This window comes from Salarias fasciatus, chromosome 23 (assembly GCF_902148845.1).
Source record: "Salarias fasciatus chromosome 23, fSalaFa1.1, whole genome shotgun sequence".
Taxonomy (NCBI): domain Eukaryota; kingdom Metazoa; phylum Chordata; class Actinopteri; order Blenniiformes; family Blenniidae; genus Salarias; species Salarias fasciatus.
This window is the reverse complement of record NC_043766.1, coordinates 11,045,258-11,070,104: the sequence shown is the minus strand read 5'-3', so window position 1 is coordinate 11,070,104 and position 24,847 is coordinate 11,045,258. Positions and strand designations below refer to the sequence as shown.

The window sequence follows — 24,847 nt, the reverse complement described above, 5'->3', positions numbered from 1 at the left end:
AGAGTGAATTTGTATAAACATGCATGAAGCCTCTGTAAATTGGATTTTGTGACATGTGAGTATTGCACTAATTTTCATCTGAAGAGAAACACTGTTGGAAAACGTTCATTAGATATTTCTGCAGATTTTGACACAAAATGCACAAAAGCAAAGCGATTTGTTTGCATATTGTAGTTTAGTCAGAGAGAGGCAACGAGGGCAGAGAAGACACTGCAGAGACTCCCCAGCGCCTCCAGTGGTCAATCGTGGTATTACTCATACACGGACCCTTTAAAAGCGCCCACAAGACGGATGTGAAACTTACTTCATCGCGTGTTATGTCACCGACTGCTCCTCAGCGGTCAACTGGTTCTCAGGTAAGAAAACGCCTCAAGTACGCGTCGGTTAGTTTGTAGAAAATATGCCAGGAAAGGCTGGAGGTCACGTCTTCAGCTGACAAATTGTTCGCCGGTGTCCTTCCAGGGCTGAAGCACACCAGGAGCGGCTGTAGCGTCCGAGATAGCCGGAGAAGCGAGCAGCCCGCAGGCGCCGGTCAGGATGTTGTCCCGCATGTTGCTGTCGCTCATCAACAACCTACACGTCGTCGAGAAGCTGGCAGAGTCTCGTCCGATCCGCAGAGCCGCTCAGATCACAGCCTACGCCATCACCAAGGCTCAGATCGCCGGCCGGGACGCCTCGGAGCGGGTCCTGCGCTCCCAGACGCTGCGGGAGGTGCGTAAGGAGGCCGGCAGGGTCCCCGGGGACCTGGGAGAGATCAACACCAAGCTCCGGAGGGTCAAAGACACGTTTGTGAACGAGGTGAAGGAGGGATGGAAGGACGGTTCCCGGCAGATCAAGAAGTGAGCGGACTAGCTAAACTTCACCCACACGCGCCTCCCAACATGCCCAAGGAGAGGAACGTTGTGCCGGATGAACTGCGGCCGTCGGAGCGGCTGCATGTGGAAGGACCTGCACTTCTCCGCAGCCACACCATTCAAGATTTTTGTTTCCCCATTTCTGAGACCTCGTCAAACAATGTAATAAATTCCGAATAATGTGTCTGTGGAAGGATCCCTGAAAGTTATTAGAACACGTGCACACACAGGGAGAATATCCACACAGAGAGGTCTGGCCGGTAATTGCACCTTTGACCTTCTGGTGGAGCACCAACCACTGCACCACCATACCTCCTCTCAATGAGGGCCTGTTAGTTTCAAGAAAAAAAACTCACACACCGCAGTAATGTTTTATATTGGGTTATACTATTGATAGGACACATTTTGCCAAGCAGCCTTTGAAAAACCAAAGTGTACAAAATGTAGAAACCTAGTGTGTACAGATAAATATTTTATTGTGATTCTATAAATAAAGGTATTGATTTATTAAAAAAATAATAAATAAAAAAAAAACACCTTTTGAGCACGTACTCTTTCAACTAATGCATTTAAAACTGACTCAGGGAATCTCCTGGAATTTGGGCCAAAAGTTATTTTCTTATGAAAATCTTAAGTATTCTATGTGGAAAACAAGCAAAAGACCAGGGTAGTCAAGGAAAATGTGCAAACATTACTTGCTTATAGTTGTACTATAAGAAAAGCTGGTAAAAATAGACTGACGTTTTACAGTTTAACTTCAGTTTTGACTCTGGAACTTACTTGAGCTAAAAATCGAACTGCAACGTTCATTGTGATTTGTAAGATTGTACTGAAATTTGTCAGAAATCAGTGGAATTTCATTCACTTTAAGCCATGAATGGTTATGTTGCAGATTCAACTTGAATTGCCCCATTGCACAGATGGATTTGTACCTATTAAAAAATTACTTTAATAGGAAACCAAAAATCCATAACATATAGTGTATCAGTTTGTCATTGGTTCCATTTATTAAAATGTCTCAATATTGGGTCTGAATACAATGTTTGGGAATCACACAGTAATGTTAAATATACTATTGTTGTAACTTAAAATACTTTCATTTATTCTGACCTGCACATGAACTTCAAGAGCACAATGGAAGTGCTAAAACCTGTGACAATATTTCAATAGTAATTTTAAACCATCTACACGTAAAATTCTTGGCATATTCATAATCAAATACAATTCTTCAATCAACACCTCTGTTCCTTAAATTGTCTTATTTTCATGGTAATAAAACGAAACTAGAAATAGACAGGTTTTTTTTTGTTTTGTTTTTTACTCAGTCTTTCAAATTAATTGTATTTTAACCATTACCTGTCCTGTACTACATTATTATTTAGACAATGTCTTCTTTTTTTTTCAAATGTAATGCTTTGTTATGGCAAATCAATTCATTGTAAACTTAAAGGTTTACATTGACCATGTTGATTTTTAGCAGGGCTTATTTAACAGTAATTATTTACAAATAGGTTAGATTGCCAACAGATTGTCAACATTTCATAAGATATAGTTTTCTAATAATGCAAACTGCTGTTTTTTAAGGATTACTGTGAATTTTGTAGATTTTAAAGAAATGAATTTGTACACCTGTTTTTAAAGTAAACCACAGGAGTATGTCAGAAGAGGCAAATCTTGTCAACATAAGCATACATTGAAAACTCATGATGGACCTTATCAGTTTGCATTTAAATTAATTATTATTTTTTTTTTTTTACCAAACCTGGATAAATGTAATATTTTCATGGAAAAATTAGTAGAAATCCAGCATTATTATATTGTTATTTATTAATGTCGTTTGGAATAAAGTGAAAAAGTCTCATAGTATAATCCCAAATGAACAAATTGACAGCAGCTTGAAGCTGATATCAGTGGACAAAAGCGAATGACTGCCAAATATTGCAACAAGAGATTGATTAAATGAAATTGTTTCAAAGAGGAAATATGACTTTTTGGGTCAAAAAATCTCTACTTTTTCTTGGAGGATGGTTGATAATCAAGGTCAGTATTAATAATGTGGGAAGACAAATTGTAACGAACCACAATATTTCAAATCTAACTAGCACTTCAGCTGAACTAAGTTAGAGGAAGGAGAACATGTCTTTGAAGGGTTTAGTGCAGAGTAAACAACACCGAATGCAAAAAATAGGTTGAAATCTTTATTTCATTTGAAAGAGCACAGAAAACAGGTCAAATATGCTGTTTTATGTAGCAATACTTGTGCAGGCACACTGGTCTGGCAACTAAATATTAGTTACATGTCATTTCATTTCACAGAGAAATAAATATCAAGAAGAAAGAAAAAGGATTATGTTTCTGACAGCATGAGTCAGTACATATACACTGATATGGTATCTGAACTTCATATAAAAATAAATCTCATCATTGGAAAATACACATTTAATCAACAATTCAAAAAAGAAAACTGCATCAAGCAGTAGAGAGTGCAATGGACACTTTGATAACAGTTACAGGGAGGCATTTCTAGTTGTTTGGATCAGAAAACATGAGATCTGATCGTGTTGACTCTGAAGAGTTTAGATTAAATACTCAAAATAAAACGGGAATAATTTCCCTTCAAAACAGATCAAACAACATGCAAATGAAACAGCTCTGAGGAGGCTACACTAGTGCATATTCACTGATATGGCATTAGCTTATTGAGGTAACGCAGCCTGAAACAAGACTGTTTGGCAGCAGTGTTCACACAGCATGTGGCAGCAAAGCAGAGGTCCAGCCTGACTTCTGCCCTCACATGATCTGAAGCCACGCTCAACCAGCCAGCACAATGCTTTTTAAAGGTCGCAGGTTGGGAAATCTTCAATCGTACTGTAGTTGGTAGGATTTAATGAGTCTAATGAAAGGCATGTGCTGTTGCTGAGATTTATTTTCATGTTGGTGAAAACACTGGATGGATTTCTTGCATCTGTTGATGTGTTCTTAGCATTGAACAACGCACATCTTTATATCACTTCATTTGTATGGAAGACATGTTCGAAGATGTAACTTTTGAAGATGTGGGCCATCCTAAATGATGATCACTGAAAAAATATTCTTAAGATGAAAAATACACTTCCAAAAATGTGATGAGGTGATAACCAGGGAACTTTAAAATGGTCTCAGATCACATTTCCACTGGAACTGAAAATTATGATGTCTTTTCAAGGCTCATGTGAGGGAGAAAATCGGTATGGTCTCTGTAAAAGTAGCTTTAGAGAGACGGAGGCAAAACCCACCATTTCAATGTAACAGGTGGCAGCATACACACTGCTATGGCAGCTCACCTTCAGTAAACATAGTGGCAGTCACCCCTCTCTTTTCGACACATCTCTGTCACATCCAACGTGACATTTTAAGAGAAGTAATACAATGAGGCATAAAGTCGTGGGCTGGGAGAGCAATGAAAGTCTGTGGTTCGATTGGACAGCAGTCAAGAGGGTTGATTCTAAACATTCATTTGGGAAAAGTGGAGAAAAAAGGGAATATCAATGGAGAGACAGCAGAAGAAGGATAAAGGCAATTAACAACCGAGAGTTGGACTGTGTCTTCACATCCAGGTGTTGGTCATCATGGTGCTGAGCAGGGCCACCAGCAGCAGCCACATGGAATAAACCACTGTAACATGGAGAGGAATTAAAATACTTATATTAGAGAAGTAATGGAATGGAACAGCTTTGATACTCAGTGATTCTTTGGGGGAGGTTGTGGTGAGAAGTGGTTCATGTCAAATAACTTAACCTAAAACCGAGTCACTGACTGATGGCTGTGGTTCAGTTGATGGAGCAGGTTTTCTCACTAGTCGAAGGTTATATGTTAGATCCCCCATATGTCCGTATGACTTAGGACTACTGTTTTCAAGCCTCAAAAAAATATACTCCAGAGTTTGGTCATCTTGAATCTGTTATACAACATGATTACATTTATTTTTTTACCTGCAGTGGATGAGTTGCAATTCTTATTGGCCATTGACTCCATGTAGATGCGACCCAGCCATTCCTGGTTGGTCTTTCTGTCCCCGACACCAATAATGTGAACAGTGGAGTCTTTGAAGATGAGATCTGTGCCGCCGTAGGCCTGTGAGTCGAACATCTTGAACACAGAACCTGCATCACTGCCAAAGTGTTTCTGCAAATGATAAATAGAGATATAACAAACCAACATGGCAAACAGCACATATTTAAATCTTTTCATTTACTCTTTGTTTTCTCTCATCTGACCCCAACATTCCGCTCTGTAACAGAGACATGAACTAATAAACTTACTGATTGACTTTAAAAAAAAAATCCCATTTGTTTGCTGTCTTCAAAAGTCATATACACAGCTTCTGTGGTGATACATCAGTCTAAATGATGATTTAGAATTAAATTTAATAATGTCAGTATAAAGAGACTGCCTGACTTATCCATGTATGATAGAAGTCATATCATGGGAGAAAGAACGTGGAGCAGGCAGCGATGGACACTGTCGCCTCATGGTAAGAAGGTTACTGGTTCAAAGCTCGGTGAGGCCTTTCTGTGCTGGGTTTCCATGTTCTCTCTGTGTATGTATGAGGTCTTTTTTCTAGGTTTTGCAGCTTCCTTTTACAAAAACATGGTATTCTGATGAATTTGGCGCTCTTAATACACAAGTTCAGCTTATGGACTGGTGTTCTATCTAAAAGTACTCTGCCTTCATTCCCTGTTAGCAGGGAGACGGTTCAGTTCCCAAGACGTGGATGAAGAAGATGCATTTAACATTGTGCATCTGAATTACGACACATTCTTGCAAACCTGAGTGTTTTATTTTGTAAAATACTTGAGAATGCCTTTACAGTGTGATTTTTACTCTTTATTTTTGCATTCAATGTATTTTAATCTTCTTATTTTATTGTATTTACTTTATTTCTGCTAGCATAATGAGATGCTTTGTGGAAACCAATATGAACTATTCATTGTCACTGCACCCTTGCCTCTCTTGATACAAAGGTAACTTGTGGTTTCCATCAGCAAATCTGAAGTCTCTTTGTTTTTCATTGAAGAGAGGACGGTTTGAATAGAGGCTCTTACCTGCGCCTGAGCCAGAACTCCATATATTACGTGGATGTTGGTGTCTGGCCGGACCATGACAGCGTGGGAAGGTACTCTGGCGAGGTTACATTCTTTGTATCTTTTGACATCAATTCTAGCTCCTTGAGTACAAAGCAGCTGAAAATCTGTAGACAGCAGATCCGTTGCCCATTCGCTTCCCTGACCTGGATAAGGGAAAAGAGTCCTTTTCAAAATCAATGTCTTGGTCATTTTACAGGAATATTTTACTCCCTGGTAGTTACGCAACTCACCGTCGGTGTTGTCTGGTACAGTGGAATGTTTGACGAAAGCAACTTCACCATCACCTTTTGCCAGACATCTAATTCAACAAATTAAAAAAAAACAAAACATGCAATATCTGAGCGCAGGAACATTTTTCAGTTTTTATCAACAAGAATAGTTCCTGGATGGAACTGGTGTTCAGATGTAGTGGTGTATATCGTCCTGGTAGAGCGCAGAGGTTCAGGGTCTCTTTCGTACCTGAAGGCACCGTCGTATCCGTCATACATGTCTTTTCCGCTCTCACATTTGTTTTCTCCTGATTCGTCTCCCACACACAGGTCACACAGGTTACTGGGGAGGCCGGGCTGATTTGCACCTGGTACACAGCTCTGCTTGAAAAATCCCGCCATCGCTAAGCATGGTGGGAAACAAGAGATTTAAACATCAGTAAGCTTACACAAAGGCATTTTAGAATTGTCCCTAATGGAGGAGAAGAGCTTACAGTTTTTAGTCTGAAAATAATATATCTACAAGTTATCTTGGTATAGAAAACATACAGTCAAGTAGTGTCATGCAAAAAAACAAAACAAAACAAAACATAAATGCTTTAGAGCAAATACGTCCAAATGTCTCTTTCAGGTCTTAAAACTCCAAATAAGTATCAGTGTGTCTCACTGTAAAGTAATTTATCAGTCTATCTTTCTATCTATCTGTTTTTTTTTATCTCACTCACTTAAAAGTCATGTCATCTTACCTATGAAATCAAATGAGATTTACAAAGTGCTTTTCAATTAAATTACATTTTTTGAATTGTTACTAACACACTCAAACTGACCTTCGGCTATCTGGCAATCCTTAGGACTGATCAGGTTTTTATCCATCAGAGTGGCTGAAATGACGTTCCAGCCCGCGGTGCGGCCATAACCGGTGTGACAGGAGCGACGACCTTTCAGATCCTCAAAGTTACGGATGTCTGTGTTGCTTGTTTTGACAACTGCAACTGCATAGTAGTTGAATCCATCGTGGTCCTCCGCTAGAGAGGGAAAACAACAAATTGGCATTGAAAGTTTAATTTCTATTTTTTTTATCCATCCCTTCATCCATCCATCCATTTTTTTCTGCAACCTGTGTAGCTCTCGGCAGCAGCAGGAGCCAGGCCGTAGTCTTTGCCCGCTATGTAGGTGTCCCCTCCACTCAGTCTGATGGCGTCAGCCTCTTTGTTCTGGACAAAAATGGAACGTAAGAAGTGTGGAGGGAGATGAACAGTGCAGCAGAGGTCACAGGCCAACTTTACCTTGATTTTCTTCATGCAGTCTGTGACAGACTGGCCTCTGACACACCCGATTGCTGGAGTCAGACCTTGTGAGCTGAAAGCGGTCTTCATATCTGCACACTTCTGCTCCTCAGCGCTGGACACCAGGCACCAGCGCAGCTCACTGGGGACGTCTGTTCAATTGGCGGATAAGCAGGATGAGCGTTAAATAAAATCCTTGTCACATAAAGCTTAAAGAAATATGATATTGTCAGTGTTTAATTTATTTCTTGTTATTATTTTATTCTTATTTTTATTTATGATGACTGATAAAACAAACTTAGTTAAAACAAATTCAGAATCCCTCCCAGGTGTTTTAAGTAATAGCTCGAGATAGATATCTCATGTGCTACGTTTGTCGTTGATGCTTTGCAGACAGGCTTTACCTGTGGGGTTGCAGTCCATGGCCTTCATAGCAGCATAATAGTGGTCGTTCATCCAATTTCTGGGCTCTTCAGAGCCAACCTTTTCAAGCTTGGTGGTCAAATTGGAGAAAAGCACAGTTCCTCCTCCGTATTCCGAAGACGAAAACATCTTGAAGTTTGACTTTTGCTGCAACAAAAAAAAGTGTAAGACAAAATGTCTTTCACAAAATTTCACAGTGGGTAGTTTTTTCAGAGTACTACTCTGTGATACTTTTAAGCTTCACACTAAACCAAACCATCTATCTTATTATTATGATTATTATTGATGATGATTATGATTGTTACTCTTCAAAGTTAACTGTAAATCCTGGAGTATGTGAGACCTCATGTAAAGCAGCACTTCACTTCTAATCCATGTACTGATTATACTGTCCTCCATTTTTGCTGAAATTAAATGTTCTTTGACCCTCACAAGAAAACACTGGTAGAACTGTTACATAAATATACACTTTAGTGATATGAAGCTGCGTTCAGTTTCACACAGGCTCAAACGATTTCCATGCATTTCTCTAAGTGAATACATCACCCCTGATCTCAATGTGCCATGCTTTGTTTTCTTGATTGTTGATTTAGCCTCAAAATCAATCATATAATTCCATGCAGTGCATAGGAATCACTGGCTTTTATTAACCAGCTTCTAAGATGTTGCACATTCAGTGAAACACACTTATATAACAGCCTAACAGACCTACAGCTTAATAGTTCCTGTGAAAATGCAGGCTGAGGCCAGATGAAGATGGCTTACTTGATTATACTCGTATGTGACTGAGTGAGATCATGCTCCAAAACACTGACCGCTCCACTTTGCTGGGTAATTGTTCTGAGAGTATGTACCTGGCCTTCCTCCAACATCCCAAACACCACAGAGGGTTTGATGTCAGGGTTCACCACGACGCCTCGAAACGGGATGCCCACCAGATGACACCTCTGCCAGTCGGTGATAGCAGCTCTGCTGCCGTCACGACACAGCAGCTCAAAATCTGATGACTTGAGCGATTGAGCCCATTCTGGGCCACGACCTGGTCAAAAAAGAAAAAAGAGAGAGAAAGAAATCTAATGAGCTCACACAAACAATGCAAAGAAACACGTTACCATAAGTACTGGAGCCACTAACCATCAGTGTTCTCCTCAACGACTGTGTGTTTGATGAAGGCCACCTCTCCTGCGTTTTCGGCCAAACACCTTTGAAAAACACATAATAGGAGGAACAGATGTTAGAATAACTCATTTCAAGAAGCTAAGACTGCCCATTAAATCTGCTGCCTATTAAATAAACAACAACAACAATAACAAAGAACCATAACATCATACTTGTGTTACTCTACGCTTGCCTATAAATCGGTGGTTTTTGTCCTAGAAGCGAGTGACAGGATCCATCATCCCATTCATGTCTAACTGCCAGGGCTCAGGACCCAAAACAGCAGGTCATGTGACCTCTTCTGAATCAACCGAATGATCAACAAATAACCAACTAAATGACTCTACAGCAGTGTCACACAGTGTTTCACCCAACTATTTTAGTGTCAGATATTCATATTTCATACAGCATTTGGACAATATCACCAGTTTTAAATGGATATAAAACTGAAAACAAATTCCCATGAATTTCAGCACATCATTGAAAATGAATGCATCGTTTTTTCTACAATTTACACCTCAGCTGCACCTATTAAAAGACATCAGGAGTGAAGATCAAGCATCAGAGTATCATTACCTCTTCACTTCCAGTCTAAGTTAAGAATTGAGCAGCACCATTAGGGCAAAACATGTACATGAAGGAAGATGAAGCCGTTGAATGTGTGTTACCTGAAAGCTCCTTCATAGGCAAAGTACTGTTCGTTGTTGCTCTTCTCACATACGTGCTGCCCGTTGCCATCTCCTTTGCAGAGTGCACACAGAGAGGCAGGGTCACCAGCCTCATTGGCTCCAGGAATGCAGCTCGCACTGAAGAAATTCGCCACCCCTGATCCCACACACACACACACACACACACACACACACACACACACACACACACACACACACACACACACACACACACACACAAGCAAAACATGACATTTGTGGATGACACTTGTTTAAGACTTTGTTTCAGGACTTTGAAAAATGGAGGACAGGCATGAGAAGATAATCATTACTATGGTATCACTTCTGCTTCAAAGCATCTTTTCCTCTTGTTGAGTTCATCACTGTTTTTACGGCGTCTCTGTTACCCTGTGGGATGTTGCAGCCCATCACTGACATGAGACCCTGGTCTATTAGGTATCCCAGAGGCATGTTCCAGCCTGCTGTCCGGCCTTTCCCGGTGTGACAGCTCTTCTTTCCCGCCAGGTTGTTGATGTTGATGCCAGAGTTTGCCTTCTTCACCACCGCGACCGCATAGTAGGAAAATATATCTGGGGCAACAGGAAGGTGGGGCATGAACACACATGCCACATGACACTGACACACAAACATTTGCATGAGCCAAGCCCAGCAATCTTGTTTTTATCGGGGAAGACAAAATCAACATGAGATGAAAGTACAGCTTATCTTTGCAAGTTTAAAGTGTGGAACATGCAATAAAGAGGTGTAATCAGCAGGTGCTGTGAAATAGCAGCATTGCAGTTTATTGGTTCACGATAATGATCAAAAGCACAACAAGTCCTTTTTCTTGTGCAATTTGAATGTTCTCCCTGTGTACAGATTGTAAACATGTGTCATAGAAGTGTATTTGAATGATTGTTTGTTCAAGTTAGTTTACATTTTAAACAGAGGAAAATCAAGTTTCACCCAGATACTTTGTGAAAGCTGATCAAGGGTCACTGTCAGATGTTTTAAAAGAGAAAAGAATACATTTGAGGCATATTACAATTGTTGTAGACACTATAGCAACATTTCAGACGGGATGTTTGTAATTGCTTAGAGTATTGTTGTAAGCTAAACTATTTTTTTAAATCACAAGGACACATTGATGTGAAACAAAATGTTCCGTAAACCATGATAATTGATCCATTATATTCACTACAGCATCATCAGCAGAATTAATGGCTCATGTGCCGTCACATAAGACAACGTTCAGCTTCTGTCACTGATGATTAGAAAGCAACTGAATCGTTCTTTGGCATTCCCTGACAACAGCACAGCCTGCTTACCTCCATCCTTTGATTCACTGGCTGCCATTTTGAAGGGAATGGTCTTTGACTGTTTGTAGATTTCAGAGCCAAACATGGATAAAGCATCAACCTCTTTTTTCTGTAGGAACAAACAAAGTAGTATTAGTGGATATCGGATACGAGGAAAACCCATATGTACAAGATCACATAGGAAATTAATTAATATTTATAATTATGGAAGAATTGCCTGAAGCTTTGAGATGATTTCATTGATTCAAAGACAAATCTCTCGGGCATATAAGTGATTGAAAGCTTTTCAAGACCGTATAAAGTCAGTCATTTATACATAATCATAATTATTCGTAGTTTAGTATATCATGTTCTATTCATCTTGCCATATAAGCTGCAGCTTAGAATTATTATTTTTTTTTGACTATGATGCAGTTATCCAAATGCTTTAAGGCAAACATCTTCTAAAAAGTTACTTTAAGCAACATTTCCATGTCAAACCTGCAGTTTCTGCACGCAGCCCTCAACTGTGGCCCCGTTGATGCAGCTGAGGGTGGGACGGATGGAGGCAGCCGAGAAAGCCTGGGACATGGCCTGACATTTTCTCTCCTCTTGCTCTGAGATGGTGCACCATCTTATTTGGCTCTGGCCAGCCACTAATGGAGAGGGAGAGAGAGAGAGAGAGAGAGAGAGAGAGAGAGAGAGAGAGAGAGAGAGAGAGAGAGAGAGAGAGAGAGGGAGAGAGAGATTTATCAAACAGGTGCCCTAAAATAAGTTTATATTTTCCCATTCCCCATGATTTGTCCCCTTGAGTGCAATGTTTTGTTTTTCCACCAAGGCTATGCAGTCCCAGTATTATAAACCCTCTACAAAATTAACCAATCTACTTATCAGTAACTAAGTTTTGTGTTGTTATCACTGTGTATGGCAGCGGTCGGTCAACTCCTTTGTTGCTCTGTTCTAAAAGCTGATTTGTTGTCTCTGATACAGAGTTTAATTATTTCCCAGATTGGAGAAATAGTATGTCTTCAAAAGCTGAGTGTAACTGATTAGTTATAAGTCAGCATTGTGATCATTGTACAGTTTAACATATTATAAATGTCCGTGTTCATAGATGAACACAGAATATTCATGAGGATCTAATAGATTCTGTTCAGTAAGTGGATCATTTTTCATTTGACCACTTTATCAATGAAACAACGGGTCTGAAGAGTTTGAAATTTTCACCACCAAGTGGTCACTTTTGTAGTTGAGTTTTGTCCGAAGTACTCTTGCGCTTACATGAAACTCTGATGCATGAAACAAGTGCCTTTTAGTGACACTCGAAATCACCAAAATGTTGTGAAACATCAATTGATTGCTGTTGCCCCATTAAAATGCTACATGTAATTTGAAAATATGAGGCAAACCAAGTTATTTTAAAAACCCTGAGAGCTCTTCAGTTGTCCATTTCTACATCAGACAGCTCTTGTTTTAGTATTTTCAGATATTTAGTTGCAATACAGATTTAAAACACTGACTAAAGATCAAACAATGCCATAGTTCTTGTGTGTTTGTAGAGTAGTGGTTTGAAATGCTGTTCTTACCTGTATGAAGTATCAGCAGCAGAGGTACAACAGTGGTCCACATGGTCGTGGTGTTGTTCTTTCTCTCTCTGTAAGCTAAGATTATCACCTTTTCTCCGTGCCCCGACTTTATATATTAACTCTGAGATCAAAGTCCTTCTATAATCACCACCTCTTAGGTTAAAGTCTTCACAGGAGACAGATGAGGCTGTATTTTTAACAGATTTACAACCAAATCACCTTTCTGAAGTGTTGCAGCACTTTCAGCTCAGAGTAGCATTTGCTGAGGTTTACCTGCTGTGACACGTCTCTGCAGCCACTCAACTGGCTGAGGGCCAAGGCCTGGACAGAGAGACCCTTTTCATCCATGACCCCACCTCTTCTTCCCGCCTCAGTCCTCTTCCTCCAACTCGTGTGGTGGTTTTCCACTGATGGGCTCAGGGAAAGCAGGAATTCAGGTCAGAACAGTGAGGTTGCTGGTGACGGACTCACTGCTCTGGCTGCACAAACAGTGCAGAAACAAGAAGTCTGTTTATCTGAGTTCACGCCTAAATACTACCTCTTGTCTGAGTAAGAGACTGGGGTGAAAATTGCAGCTAACTTGGTCACAAATGTATGAGCTGTCGCACAGTTGGAAATCAAAAGTCATTTTTAAGGTTATACAGTAGATGTGCTGGGGAATTAGAGGCAAGTTGTATTTTCAAAAAATATGTTTGTTTGTTTTTTTTAAGGTTCTTACTCTTTCTGGGTTTCAAACTGGGCAGATGCTGCGTGTGCATGATTTTTGCTTTCAATCTTATGCATCTATATTTGGTTTTTTTGCGCTGTAAGAATTGTGCATGGAAACTTTTAAATCACTGATATTTAACTTTTTGATCGAATTCTCTGACAGGAAATCAAACTGATGTTTAAGAGACTAATAGAGACAACACAACAATACACAAAATAGCACAAAAAAAACCAAAAAACCAACACACTACAACAAACCATCAACAGCGAATGAATATTGGACTCTGCGACAGCTTATATGCAGAGTGCGTTTTGGACTGTTCCACCAAAAACGGAGCCCGACACTGAGGGCTTGTTTGTGGACGTTTGCTAAAACTACTGCAACAGTTACAGTACAAAGGGTCCCAAACTTGCATTGCCTAATGAACCAACTTGAACCAAGTGGAGATCATTTCAGCAGTGTTCAAGTTTGTTCAAGTTTGTTTGGAAAATTCTCACGTGTTTTATCATTAGCCTGATGGTGTTGATGCATCAATGCAGGAGTGACACTAATATTTATTTGACACTTAAAATTGTACCTATTCAGGTTTTTGCACTCATTTGCATTCCTTCACTCAAAGACTACAAACAAAATCAACAATCTTCAAATAAATTGACCATACAAAATCTAATTAAAAAAAGAATTCATTTGGGGAACTTCAGGCACCTGTATAATTTATGTATTACAGTAAAACCTGTAATGAAATGACCTAATACAAACGAGAATCTGCTCTCTAAGAAGTGGTTTCACCTGTAAGGTCCTTCAAGACAAACTACAACAAATTAAACACAAAGCACAAGACAATCAACTACTGTTTGACAAATTCTTTTTCTCTGATTAATCTGAAAGAAAAGACCAGAAGGACTTGGCCATCGGCCAAGTGCTCTTTGCAGTAAGATATGAGGAGACACTCCAGTGATTGTGGTTATAAAATATTCCTGCTGACTTCGAATATGACATGGGGAAGCAACTGTGTTATAAAAGGTTTTATATACGGTAGTTCATTCAGTTCAGGCACATGATCGGAACAATAAAGCAACTCCTTACTAAGGGAAACCTTGGTAATTACCTGCAAATGTCTCTGTAATTGCCTGCACATACACAAATAAAACAGTGAAAAAGTATTATTCGGCATTTAAGATGGACTGGAACAAGTTTTGCCATTCAACAAATCTGACCCTGACTTTTGAAATCATTTATGCTGAATTTATCACACAGTGTGACAGGGAGTTGATGGTCAGGTCAAACTACTGAGAGGCTGCTGCTTTTGATGAAAACAGCTGAAATCACAGTTTATTAAGTGATACTAAAGCTGTTGTTGGACAGTGCAGTTCTGGACTTTGTAACTCAGCACTTTGTTGTACTTTTTTTTTAATTCGTTATTGTTTTTTTGTCAATGGTTTGCTAATGATAGGTGGCATCGGATAAAGTCCTGTTTTTTTCTTTCCAATAACAACAAAGTCTGTCTATCTATCAGTCTTTTATTGGTTATGTCAGACACTTATGACCTTCTGAGACTGTTAATAATCTACATGCAGCATGTCCTCATCAATCAGGCAGGTTTTCACTTTTGTAATCAGTCCCTTATATGTAATGTCTAGAATTTAAAAGATTAGAATGATAGATAGATAGATAGATAGATAGATAGATAGATAGGCTGCTAACTACGGTTTATTGAAGGATGAACACCTTAGTCATCCTGAACTAGGTCTCTTTAGTCATTAACCGGAATACATATTCTAACCATTCACAAGTACAACATTGCTAACTACTCACATCCTGAGGGGAAACTGACACAGCACCCAGACATGTTTGTGCTGCCATGTTTAAGATATTTATTTATTGCTCCCCACACCAAGGGGCAAATAAATACAGTACTTACTGTATACACAGCGGACAGCAGCAACATGAGGTAGCTTGTGGACAAATGTGATAAAAACTGTCACAAACTTGTTGTTAATTCCTACACAAATCGTGCAAAGACAGGATGAATGTGAGAAAACAAATATACCTCTAAGTAGAGCTCACACTGCAGTGTGTCAAACAGCTAAGTCAATATTAGCCTCATCAGGGAGGTGACATAAGTTGCTTTTTAACAATCTCCTACTTCTCGTGTTCGTATCATTCTCATCTGTTTGAGGACGACTGTCAGGGTGACCCATCTTAAATTCTTGCAATAGTCATAATGAAAGTAACAATGGAAAAAAATAAGATTGCTGAGCTTCTCTGTGTCTGCTTCATGCTGTCTCAAGGTAAGATAATAAGACGTTTAAGTATTGATAAAATAATCAGAAAGGAAGTCAAGCATTATTGGGTTAAAAGGGAAAGTACTGATAAACATTGCTGTTGTTGAAGATAAGGAAATACGGGCTCAATTATAACCAAGTGAGACTTTCTTTGTTGAGTTTGTATGTTTTCTTTGTGTCAGAGGCTTTAAGATCTAAAGACAAACTTTGCAGTTTAATGCAGGCACTCTGCATTGTTTGACTTATGAAAGTGATAAAGTCTGTGTTGAACCTGAATGAATGAAAACCAGTTAAAAGTAATAAGGAGAAATTTGAAAAAATTAAGAAAAAAAACGGGGCCCATTTTAGGACGAGGTGCAGAATTAATTATTTTTGGGTGAATCTGGCTGCAGTTTCATATTTCATGATAACTTAAAGGATTTGTTCACTGGCACAAGTTATTATTGTAAATGTTTCAATGTTTTAATGCCCTCGACTTTACCTCACAATGAAATATGTAACCGGAATAACACAATATGAAAACTCTGGTTTTGGATTTGGGTGTTTTTGGGATCATTGTTGTTTGTTTTGGGGATTTTTTTTTTTTTTTTTTTTTTTTTTTTGCATTCAATCATTTCACTTTTATGATTCTATTTCCTTTTACCTTTAATTTGGTGTTTAATAAAAGAATGTTAAAATTGACTTTAAAGTGCACCGGTAGCCGGTAGAGGGAGGCCAGGATGGGAGTGATGTGCTCCTTCTTACTACTCTGGTCAGCAGTCGGCCTGCAGCTTTTTGGACCAACAGGAGACGAGCGAGGGACGCCTGGCTGACCCCAGAGTAAAGTGCATTACAGTAATCAGTATCCAGCTGAGATGTAATAAAGGCATGGTTTACTGTCTCTCACGTGCAGGAATAAAAACAAAGCTTGGGAACTCTGGTGATGGTGATGTTTGGTCTACTCTTGAGGGGACGGTGCAGAGGTGCTGGCAGTGACGTAAACAAGTTAGACTGTAAGATGGAGGCGAAAACAACGCACATGTAAACATTAATAAATCGATATTTTCATATTATTTCACTTTAACTGTTTTATACTTACCTTCTGCTGGGGGTGAAAACTAAAACAATGGTCTATGGGCTAATACGTAAATATAATATATGAATATATAAAATACATACCCCTCGTTGACCTACAGTCAGCTGGCATCAGCTCCAACACAGCACCCCTCTTAGTTAAGTAAAGTGGAACCGGAGAGCACTCACATTCAGTCTCGATTATCTGCAGTGCTTTAATGCCCATACTCATAAAAGAATAAACATGCTCCTTTGATATGTATTTTTGTGTTTCTCTCTCTGAACTCAGGTTTGGCTGCAACTTTGAATTGCTCCAGCCCAACTGCTCCTGCTCTGTTTAGGGAACTGGAGAGGAATTTGTTCCCAGAACATTTGATGCGTCCGGTTGAAACCTTTTCAACTCCCATCAACATCACTCTTGGGATCACTGTTGTTGGGATTTTAGGACTAGTGAGTTGTTACTTATTTAAATGCAACATTTTTAATTTGCTTCACCTAAATCACTGTTTTATCTGCAGGATGAAAAATCCCAAACCTTGAGTACAGTCTTATGGGAAGTCCTGGTATGTTTATTGTTACAGTAGGGAAATTTCAACTTTTTTGGGGAGCTTCTATAACAGTAACTTTGTTGTTTTGGATGCAGGAGTGGGATATTTACGGTCTGAACTGGGATGAGCAGGAATGTGGAACCAAACGAGTGTCTGTACCTCGGGATAAACTTTGGATCCCAGATATTCTCATTGCTGAACTGTAAGTATCAAGCTGAAACGTCAAGCTCATTTTCTGAAATCCCACCTCCAGCAGTCTCGCTCTTCAGACTAATGAGATCTGTGGCTTCTTCAAATACACATTATACATGCAGCAGCCTCCAGCATGTGAGAAGCACCGACTCATCTCGCTGGTGGTTTCTTGGATGTCTCGAGTGATCCAGTATAGCTCACTATCACAGCCTCATCACTCAGCTCTCAGCTATTAGCACGGCTGCCTTCTTCCTTAGTTCTGATACAGTGTCCAGTTATGAACTCTACTCCTGTTTAAAGCATGCCTACGATTCCCTAAAAGGTAATTGACTGACTGCTTTGGCCCTTTACCTTACTCACTTTAACTTCAGCTATCAACATCTCCATTAGTACTTTTGTACTTTTGACAGTGCATGTCATGAATGTGTGAAACAATGGCGAATACTGTCATTGATTGGAGCGATGATGAATTTGTGAGTGTAAAGTTCTTGCAGGGTTGCCAGATCTGACAGACACAAAAACAAAAAACCCACCCACATTAATTACCAGCACAAAAGAAAAACTCTCAATAAACTTGTGTAAAATCATGAAGTCATCACATGATCAATAAAGTCATTAAATTCAAGCAACCATGGACAGGTGGTCCTTTGTTTTGTTTGTTCCTGTTCCTGTCTTGATGACTTTAATTGTCCTGTAAAGCACTTTGGTTGACCTTAGCCCTAATTTAAATGTGCTCAATAAATAATGATGACATTGACAATAAGAACATGAAATCTATAATTTCAATCTAAGTGTTTATGCACCTGTTTATCTCTCTTTCTCATTTTTACAAATTCAAGGTTGTATCAAAATTGTATGAGATCTTTTAGCAGAGACAAACTTCTGAACTTCAGCACAAAAACCTCAATGGATTTCATCCCAACTTTTCAGGCTCCAGCTGTGCAGCTGTTGGTAGTTGCCAAAGAACGATGCAAAAGCATTGATTTCCTCACATGGAAAACATTTAAACCAAGTGCAAATTCTTTCACTCGTTGCATGAGTTTGCGTCACTCATTCTGTATTTATGTCCACCCAAACAGTAGCATGCAGTAACACTGCATGCTCGCTCACTAGATGTTGTGAAGTCTTTTAGTTAACAAATATAATATCACTCACAAACTCCCTGAATTTAATCCCAGGGTTTTTTTTATTATCAGTTTCTAGAGATAATATGAAAGTGATTGATATTTTTCAGTGTCTGCTGTTGTATTTTTTTCCTTCACTGGCTGAATCTATTCTGTCAGGATTTATTATTTTTCAGTCATTATGTGCTGTTGTGAACTTTTATTTGTTTTACATGATCGTACCAAGTACAAATGAAGTGATCAATTATTAAAGCTGTAGTCTGTAAGGCCGATGTGCATTATATATTTTACAATGAAGTATTCAGAGGTGAAAATGAGCTGTGGTTCAGTTTCTTCCCTCCACACGGCAGGTCACATGTTTCACACCACTGGCTGACAACATTTTGATGCTTTTGACAGTTGGTTAAGTTTTTTGTTTATTCGTAAAATATACTCAAGTATTATTGTTGTTTATTACTATAAAGCATCTATTTGATAAAGTAGCAGTCTTTTGACAACATGAACTCTACACTGTTTTTCCTCTTGTGTCACTTCATTTTAATGAGGTCTCTTTTTGATATTCAGACAAAGCATCTGTCCCCCAAAATAATATTTTTCATCCACTATGCTTGAACACATTTTCAACTGGAAGTATTGAACACGTTAATAAAATAATCCAATAAATGTTCTTTTCTGTTTAATTGTTTTCCAGATTGGGTGACAACAACTATCAAAGGACTCCCTATGTCTACCTTTACAACACAGGCCATGTATATGATGATAAGCCCATCAGTATGGTCAGCTCATGCCGTTTAAATATCTACACTTTCCCCTTCGACATCCAAAACTGCTCCCTGACCTTTGGATCATACCTGCACTTTGGTAAGCCTGTCTATAATTACAAGATACACTACATCTCAAGGAGTAAAACGCAGTCTCAAAAGTCAGCCTGGCCAGAGGCCATGCTTCCTTATTGTTTTGTAGACATTTGTGTGTAATTGCATACAAGCTCTTTCTTGGAAAAACAAAATGGGACTGCGCTTGTTTGATGTTTTTGTAGCTGACGACATCAGGTTGATTCAGGGCAGTTCATCCGAAGACATCCTGCAGGAGTCCAGAGACGTGATGGAGACCAGTGGGGAGTGGGAGCTGGCGGACATCAACGTAGCTGGGACCACTCTGGCCTTAGAAAGTGGAGAGTACTCTGAGATCCAGTTCTTTGTGAGGATGTTTTTTTTTTTTTTTTAAACTTTTGGTCCCCACGAGATAGAGACCAGTTCTTATCAAAATGAGACCACCTGCGGTCCAGGCGTCTAATTTGAGTTGTTCTTTTTAGAGTCCAGTACTTACCAATCACATATTGATAAAATCAGACAATTACTTGTTCAATATCACTGTGAAATTAAATAATTTGCCAAAGAGTGATCATGAAGGTTCTGCAGAAGATTAAGTTTCTCACATAAAAGCTTATTTATTTACTTATTTATTTTAATGATCACGTGGCGTGTTATACTGTGATGAGATACTTAATTGCTTTTATTAGGTCAACATTCAACATATATAAAAATAGTGTACCAGTGTTCAAAACACAGTTAATGCTCAATCATCTGATGATAGAAAACTAAACTAGCAGGAAGGAAATAACCAAAAATCCTTCTTCATCCCACAAATACATGTTTTCTTTCTGCTTTTTGAGCTATCATCACAAACATAAAATGTTGCTGCCTGGACACCACCACTCTTGGTATACCTTAAACCTTTGGACTTACACAAAGAAGAGTATGAAGATATGTGGGTGATATCTAAAATCTCCAAAAATCTGTGTCCGTCTTTTGAAAGATTGTTCTGAGGCGTAGACCCATCCTGTATGTGGTGAACCTGCTGATCCCCAGCGGCTTCCTGATCACAGTGGACCTCTTCAGCTTCCTGCTGCCTCCGCAGAGCGTCGATCGCTGCTCCTTCAAGATGACCCTCATCCTGGGCTACACCGTCTTCCTGCTCATTATGAATGACCTGCTGCCGGTCACTGGGGAAACAACACCTCTCATCAGTGAGTGACACCTGTCGTGAAAAATACAGCAATCACACACACATAAATAGAAATGTGCTGTTCTTCCTCTGGATTACTGAACCCCAAAAAACATAACATGTCAACATGTCTGCTTAGATTTGCAGGAAATATGTTCCATTTGCCAAGTTTCTTCTTCTTCTGACCGGAAATGCTCTTGTCCTACACACTTGGGAAAAGAAATGCATCTGAACACAGGAAAGCCCAGATTCAAGTCTTTGCATTACAAGCAGCACACTGCTTGTGAATTAGCTTTACTCGTTTATATAATCTGATTTCCCAGTAGGAAATACAAATGCTGCTTGTATCTGGAAATAAATGTTGTTTAATTTCTGAAAAAGCATGTTTGCTCGACACAAAACCAAATCAATAGCCAGCATTTTGTTGACGCATCACTCTTTTCTGGGCTTTTTATTGTGTCCTGTGAAAGGAGGTTCCACTGAGTTGTAACAGGGAGCTTCTGGGAAGATGTAGTGCAGCCAGGTATTGTCGCCCTTTAAACCCTGAGGCAATGCATTCATGCAGCATTTGTTCCATGTGACAAATTCTCACTTATTCCAAAGAAAAACTGGAACAATGTATGAAATCTAAATATAAACAGGACCTAATGATTGACTTGGTCCAAAAACAGGGGTAAGCAGAGTTCTTCTGAAATTAATCACAGCAGAAGTACTGTTGCTTTATTACAATGAAACAGATGTTTTTTGAAAGTAAAGAATCAAAAAATAACATGACAAATAATGATAAAAGTGGGTGGATTAAAAAATCCTCAAGTAGTGAGTACTGATCAACTGTTGGTCAACATTGTTACATTAGGTTGTGCAAATTCAGATAAAATCAATATAATTTCTTGAAAGTGGAAATGGATGCATAGTAACAAAAGGCAAGATTTTTTTTCTTACGCTTCTTTTGGACAATAAATTTTTTCTTCCCGACATATTCATGTCGGATATTGTTTTTGATTACACTTTCAAAATATTGTTAACAGTACTGACTTCTATATCATTTACTTTCATTCACATCACGGATGAGGCCATATTAAAAATATTAAATATTATCTGAAAATATGGATTTTTGCATTTGTTTTAAATTCTTTTATGAGTTTCACTTGAAAAACAATGATTCAGCAGTGAAACGTGTCAATATTTTCCTTTTCTCTGTGCCCTTCGTCCCACTTTAACCCATTGAGTCAGGCTCATTGGGTTTAACGTGAACAACCACTGTCTTGAAAATGTTGATACAAGTCAAGAGATCAATCTAAATCACCAAGAGTAACTGTGACCTGAAACTGTCAGCAGAGTTTCACCTGCTCAGACTTACCGTCTATCCAACTTCAATGTGCGCCGCAGACAGGATACAAACTGGATTTCCTGCCACACCTCTGTGAGCTTAATGCCACAAATTAATATCCCAAGACTCCACCTACTAGAAAAACACTTCTTTAAGTGTTGACTTTTAGATGTTTGTTTGGTTTTTTTTTTAAAAGAGAGACTTCCTCATCTCTAGATGACAGTGGAAAAAAACTTGGAAACTGACACAAAGTAATCTGAAAGAGCAAAAACATAAAACCAGATTAGGAGTCTGAGCTCTTCGTGTCCATAAGATCATTTTTTGCCTCTCACCAAAATAAATCCATCTCAAGCTGTAAAACATATCCAACCAAAAACATGAAGTTAATAGATAGTTAACAGATCTTAGAAACTAATATAATTTTGTTATGTATAAAAAAATGTAGTTTACGGATAAAAAATAAAGACCTACAAGTAATAAACCTCTTTTGTCTTTAATGTACTTTGCTCTCTCAGCTTTGTTGTTGGCTGATTTCTCTCTGCATGCAAACCAAGGCAGGATCAAGGCAGTGAAAGGACAGGAGTCAGCTGACACTGAACTGAAGTTGCTCTCTTGTTGGATTCATCCATGGTGCTTCCCAGAGGCTGAGCTCTGACGTTCAGCATTAACCCTGAGCAGTGGAAGGCGTTGTATGTAGATGGATGAGACAGGGGCTCAAGAATCAGGACAAAGTCCCCCTTGAAAGATTGTCTACTGTGTAACTTTACTCCTATGCTTACTATCGTTCCCTTGTGACTCTATAGAAGCTACAAGGAGCCACTTTAAAGGGTCTAAAGATCCGCATGACACTCCAGATCCACAAGTCGTAGACCGCTGATCTTTATGATTTACTCAAAGCCTGCACTGAACGTTTCTTGCAGATGTTTTCTTCTCAATCAGTCTGGCTCTGATGGTGGCCAGCTTGCTGGAGACCATTTTCATCACCAATATCCAGTTTGCCTCCAGCCAGTACGGCACGGTTCCTCACTGGCTCAAAGTCCTCGTCCTGCGCTACCTCGTCGTTATCGTGTGTCTCCGTACAAAGGAAAAGACCACCCGGATCACAGTCTGCATCGGCCCGTCCAACGGAGGTAGGTGACCTCTGAGGAAAGCTTACAGCTGGCAGCATGAAATGAATATCATCAGTATAGAATTTTGGAATAAGTGCCCACATTTTGTCTTTGTTCTTCTTCTCACTTTAGATATAGCAGCAGTGAATACAATATCTACAAACAGCTCAGGGACTCAGATCATCTCGAATAACACACTTCCAGACAAACTCACTCCAGCCCCGCCAGATCCTCCTCATCATCATCTGTCCATGGATTTATTGAAGAAGCTCAGTCGGGATCTGGCAGCCATCCGACTTCAGATGGAAAAACACTTCCAGGGGAGCATCGCCTCACAGGAATGGCAAATGATTGGGACCGTGATCGACCGCCTGCTCTTCATCTTGTACATTGTCTTCATCCTGTCCAGCTTCATCACCATCTCTGGAATCTGGATCTGGAACAATTCATACTCAACATGATTGGAGCTTGGACAGGAAAACAGGACTGAGTTATATTTTCTTATCATACTCATAGCAAAACACCATATACAGTAACGTTTGTGGATCTTGGAAAGGTTTGGAACATTTTCCAGATCAAACAACTGATGCAGTAAAAACAACAGATCAACTCTTGTAATCTTAAAAAAATGAAAAAACTCACACATTGGGTACAGTTTGCACCATGTCACCTACTTTGCTCACCTTAAATCAGTAAGTTCAGCCATGAATGTCCACCATTTGCAATAATAGTCAAGCTTTGTGTTTTCTACTTTTTGTAGTATTTTTTTTTTCTTGCAACGCAAACATGTTCGTTTTGTGTAACTTTAAACATGTCATTGTCTGAGAAATGTGCATTGGACATTGTTATTTCAAACAGGTAAACTGAATTGAATGCCTGCTGTTGTAAATCTAATCAAAGCTGTTGAAAAGTGACTCATTCTCTTTCTATCTTTTGAGAGGAGTACTTTGCACCTTTGAGTATTTCAACATCATTACCGGTCCTTTCATTCTAACCCTAAACGCTCATTGTGAGTCATTTTGCTCGGGATCAGTGTTTTGATGTTGGAAAGTAACAGTGGGGCTTCTTTACTGCCACCACTACTTTTTATAATGAAAATGTCACCATGTGTTTACGACGACAGAGACACTGATAACAGTAACACAATCACGAGTGTCATTGTGCTCATTGTCACGTTTTCCTGTCGTAGGTCTGCAGAGCTGCTCTCTGTTCCCTGAGCCAACTGGCATTGCTTCATCATAAGTTGAACATTTGCATAAACGTTGACCAAATGAAGCTGTTTTCAGTGAGGAAAGAGTTCTGTTATTTCTTTTAACTCCTGTTTAGAAGCTTCTCATCGAAGTCATGCTCACCGTCAATAATGGAATTGACGTGCAATTGTCAGAAAACATCCAGCAAGGATGGCGTTATTAGGAAAAAAGAAAGAAAGCAGGATTATTTCTCTTCATTTAACCCAGGGTTATTCTGAACTACACAAACTAGGAATGGATTGCCACAGTTGCACGTCCGGGTAGCTGGTGGAGGTCGAGATCCCCTACGCAGACTTGGGAATCTAACCGTCACCACTCTGAAAAAATGCTTGCTTCTCTCACCGCTAGGCTGCCACATAGAAAACCTAAAGAAATCTGTGCGTACCTGAATAAAACCTGTTTGCTCCGCACTACTTTGTTGTTTCATTTTTCCATAAATCAATTTTTATGAACTTTTCATATTAACTAAAGCTGGACTTTGGAGTTAAACTGTTATTTGGTTGAATAAGTGAGAACAGGAAATGCTAATCAAGACAAAACATGTGGCTGATTAACTCAAAAGTCTGAACAGTTTTTTTTGTTTTGTTTTTTTTAAAATGTTCGCTCCGTGGTTCTCAGAGTAAAAGGCTTCC

The 24,847-nt window shown here is 39.2% G+C and overlaps 3 protein-coding genes across 3 annotated transcripts; 2 read left to right on the top strand and 1 right to left on the bottom strand.

Annotated features, from left to right (window-relative positions):
* The first annotated feature begins 299 nt into the window (after positions 1-299).
* Positions 300-1,424, top strand: ncbp2as2 (uncharacterized protein NCBP2-AS2). The gene is made up of 2 exons (XM_030083028.1): positions 300-356; positions 463-1,424. Exon 2 carries the CDS (start codon positions 538-540, stop codon positions 841-843), a length of 306 nt encoding a protein of 101 aa, XP_029938888.1. The 5' UTR covers positions 300-356; positions 463-537; the 3' UTR covers positions 844-1,424.
* A 1,625-nt stretch (positions 1,425-3,049) lies between these two features.
* Positions 3,050-12,821, bottom strand: meltf (melanotransferrin). Its single transcript, XM_030083026.1, has 16 exons — positions 12,609-12,821; positions 11,524-11,678; positions 11,053-11,152; positions 10,132-10,314; positions 9,725-9,881; positions 9,033-9,100; positions 8,753-8,937; positions 7,880-8,045; positions 7,476-7,627; positions 7,307-7,403; positions 7,017-7,214; positions 6,440-6,593; positions 6,211-6,278; positions 5,939-6,123; positions 4,826-5,018; positions 3,050-4,508 (listed from the first exon to the last, which is right to left on the bottom strand). The coding sequence occupies exons 1-16, from the start codon at positions 12,649-12,651 to the stop codon at positions 4,441-4,443; spliced, it is 2,172 nt and encodes a 723-aa protein (XP_029938886.1). The 5' UTR covers positions 12,652-12,821; the 3' UTR covers positions 3,050-4,440.
* Positions 12,822-15,512: 2,691 nt separating this feature from the next.
* On the top strand, positions 15,513-24,587 carry LOC115381554 (5-hydroxytryptamine receptor 3A-like). The gene is made up of 9 exons (XM_030083027.1): positions 15,513-15,608; positions 16,945-17,105; positions 17,174-17,218; positions 17,299-17,405; positions 19,211-19,380; positions 19,559-19,719; positions 20,338-20,548; positions 22,777-22,986; positions 23,098-24,587. Exons 1-9 carry the CDS (start codon positions 15,542-15,544, stop codon positions 23,424-23,426), a joined length of 1,461 nt encoding a protein of 486 aa, XP_029938887.1. The 5' UTR covers positions 15,513-15,541; the 3' UTR covers positions 23,427-24,587.
* The last annotated feature ends 260 nt before the right edge of the window (positions 24,588-24,847 follow it).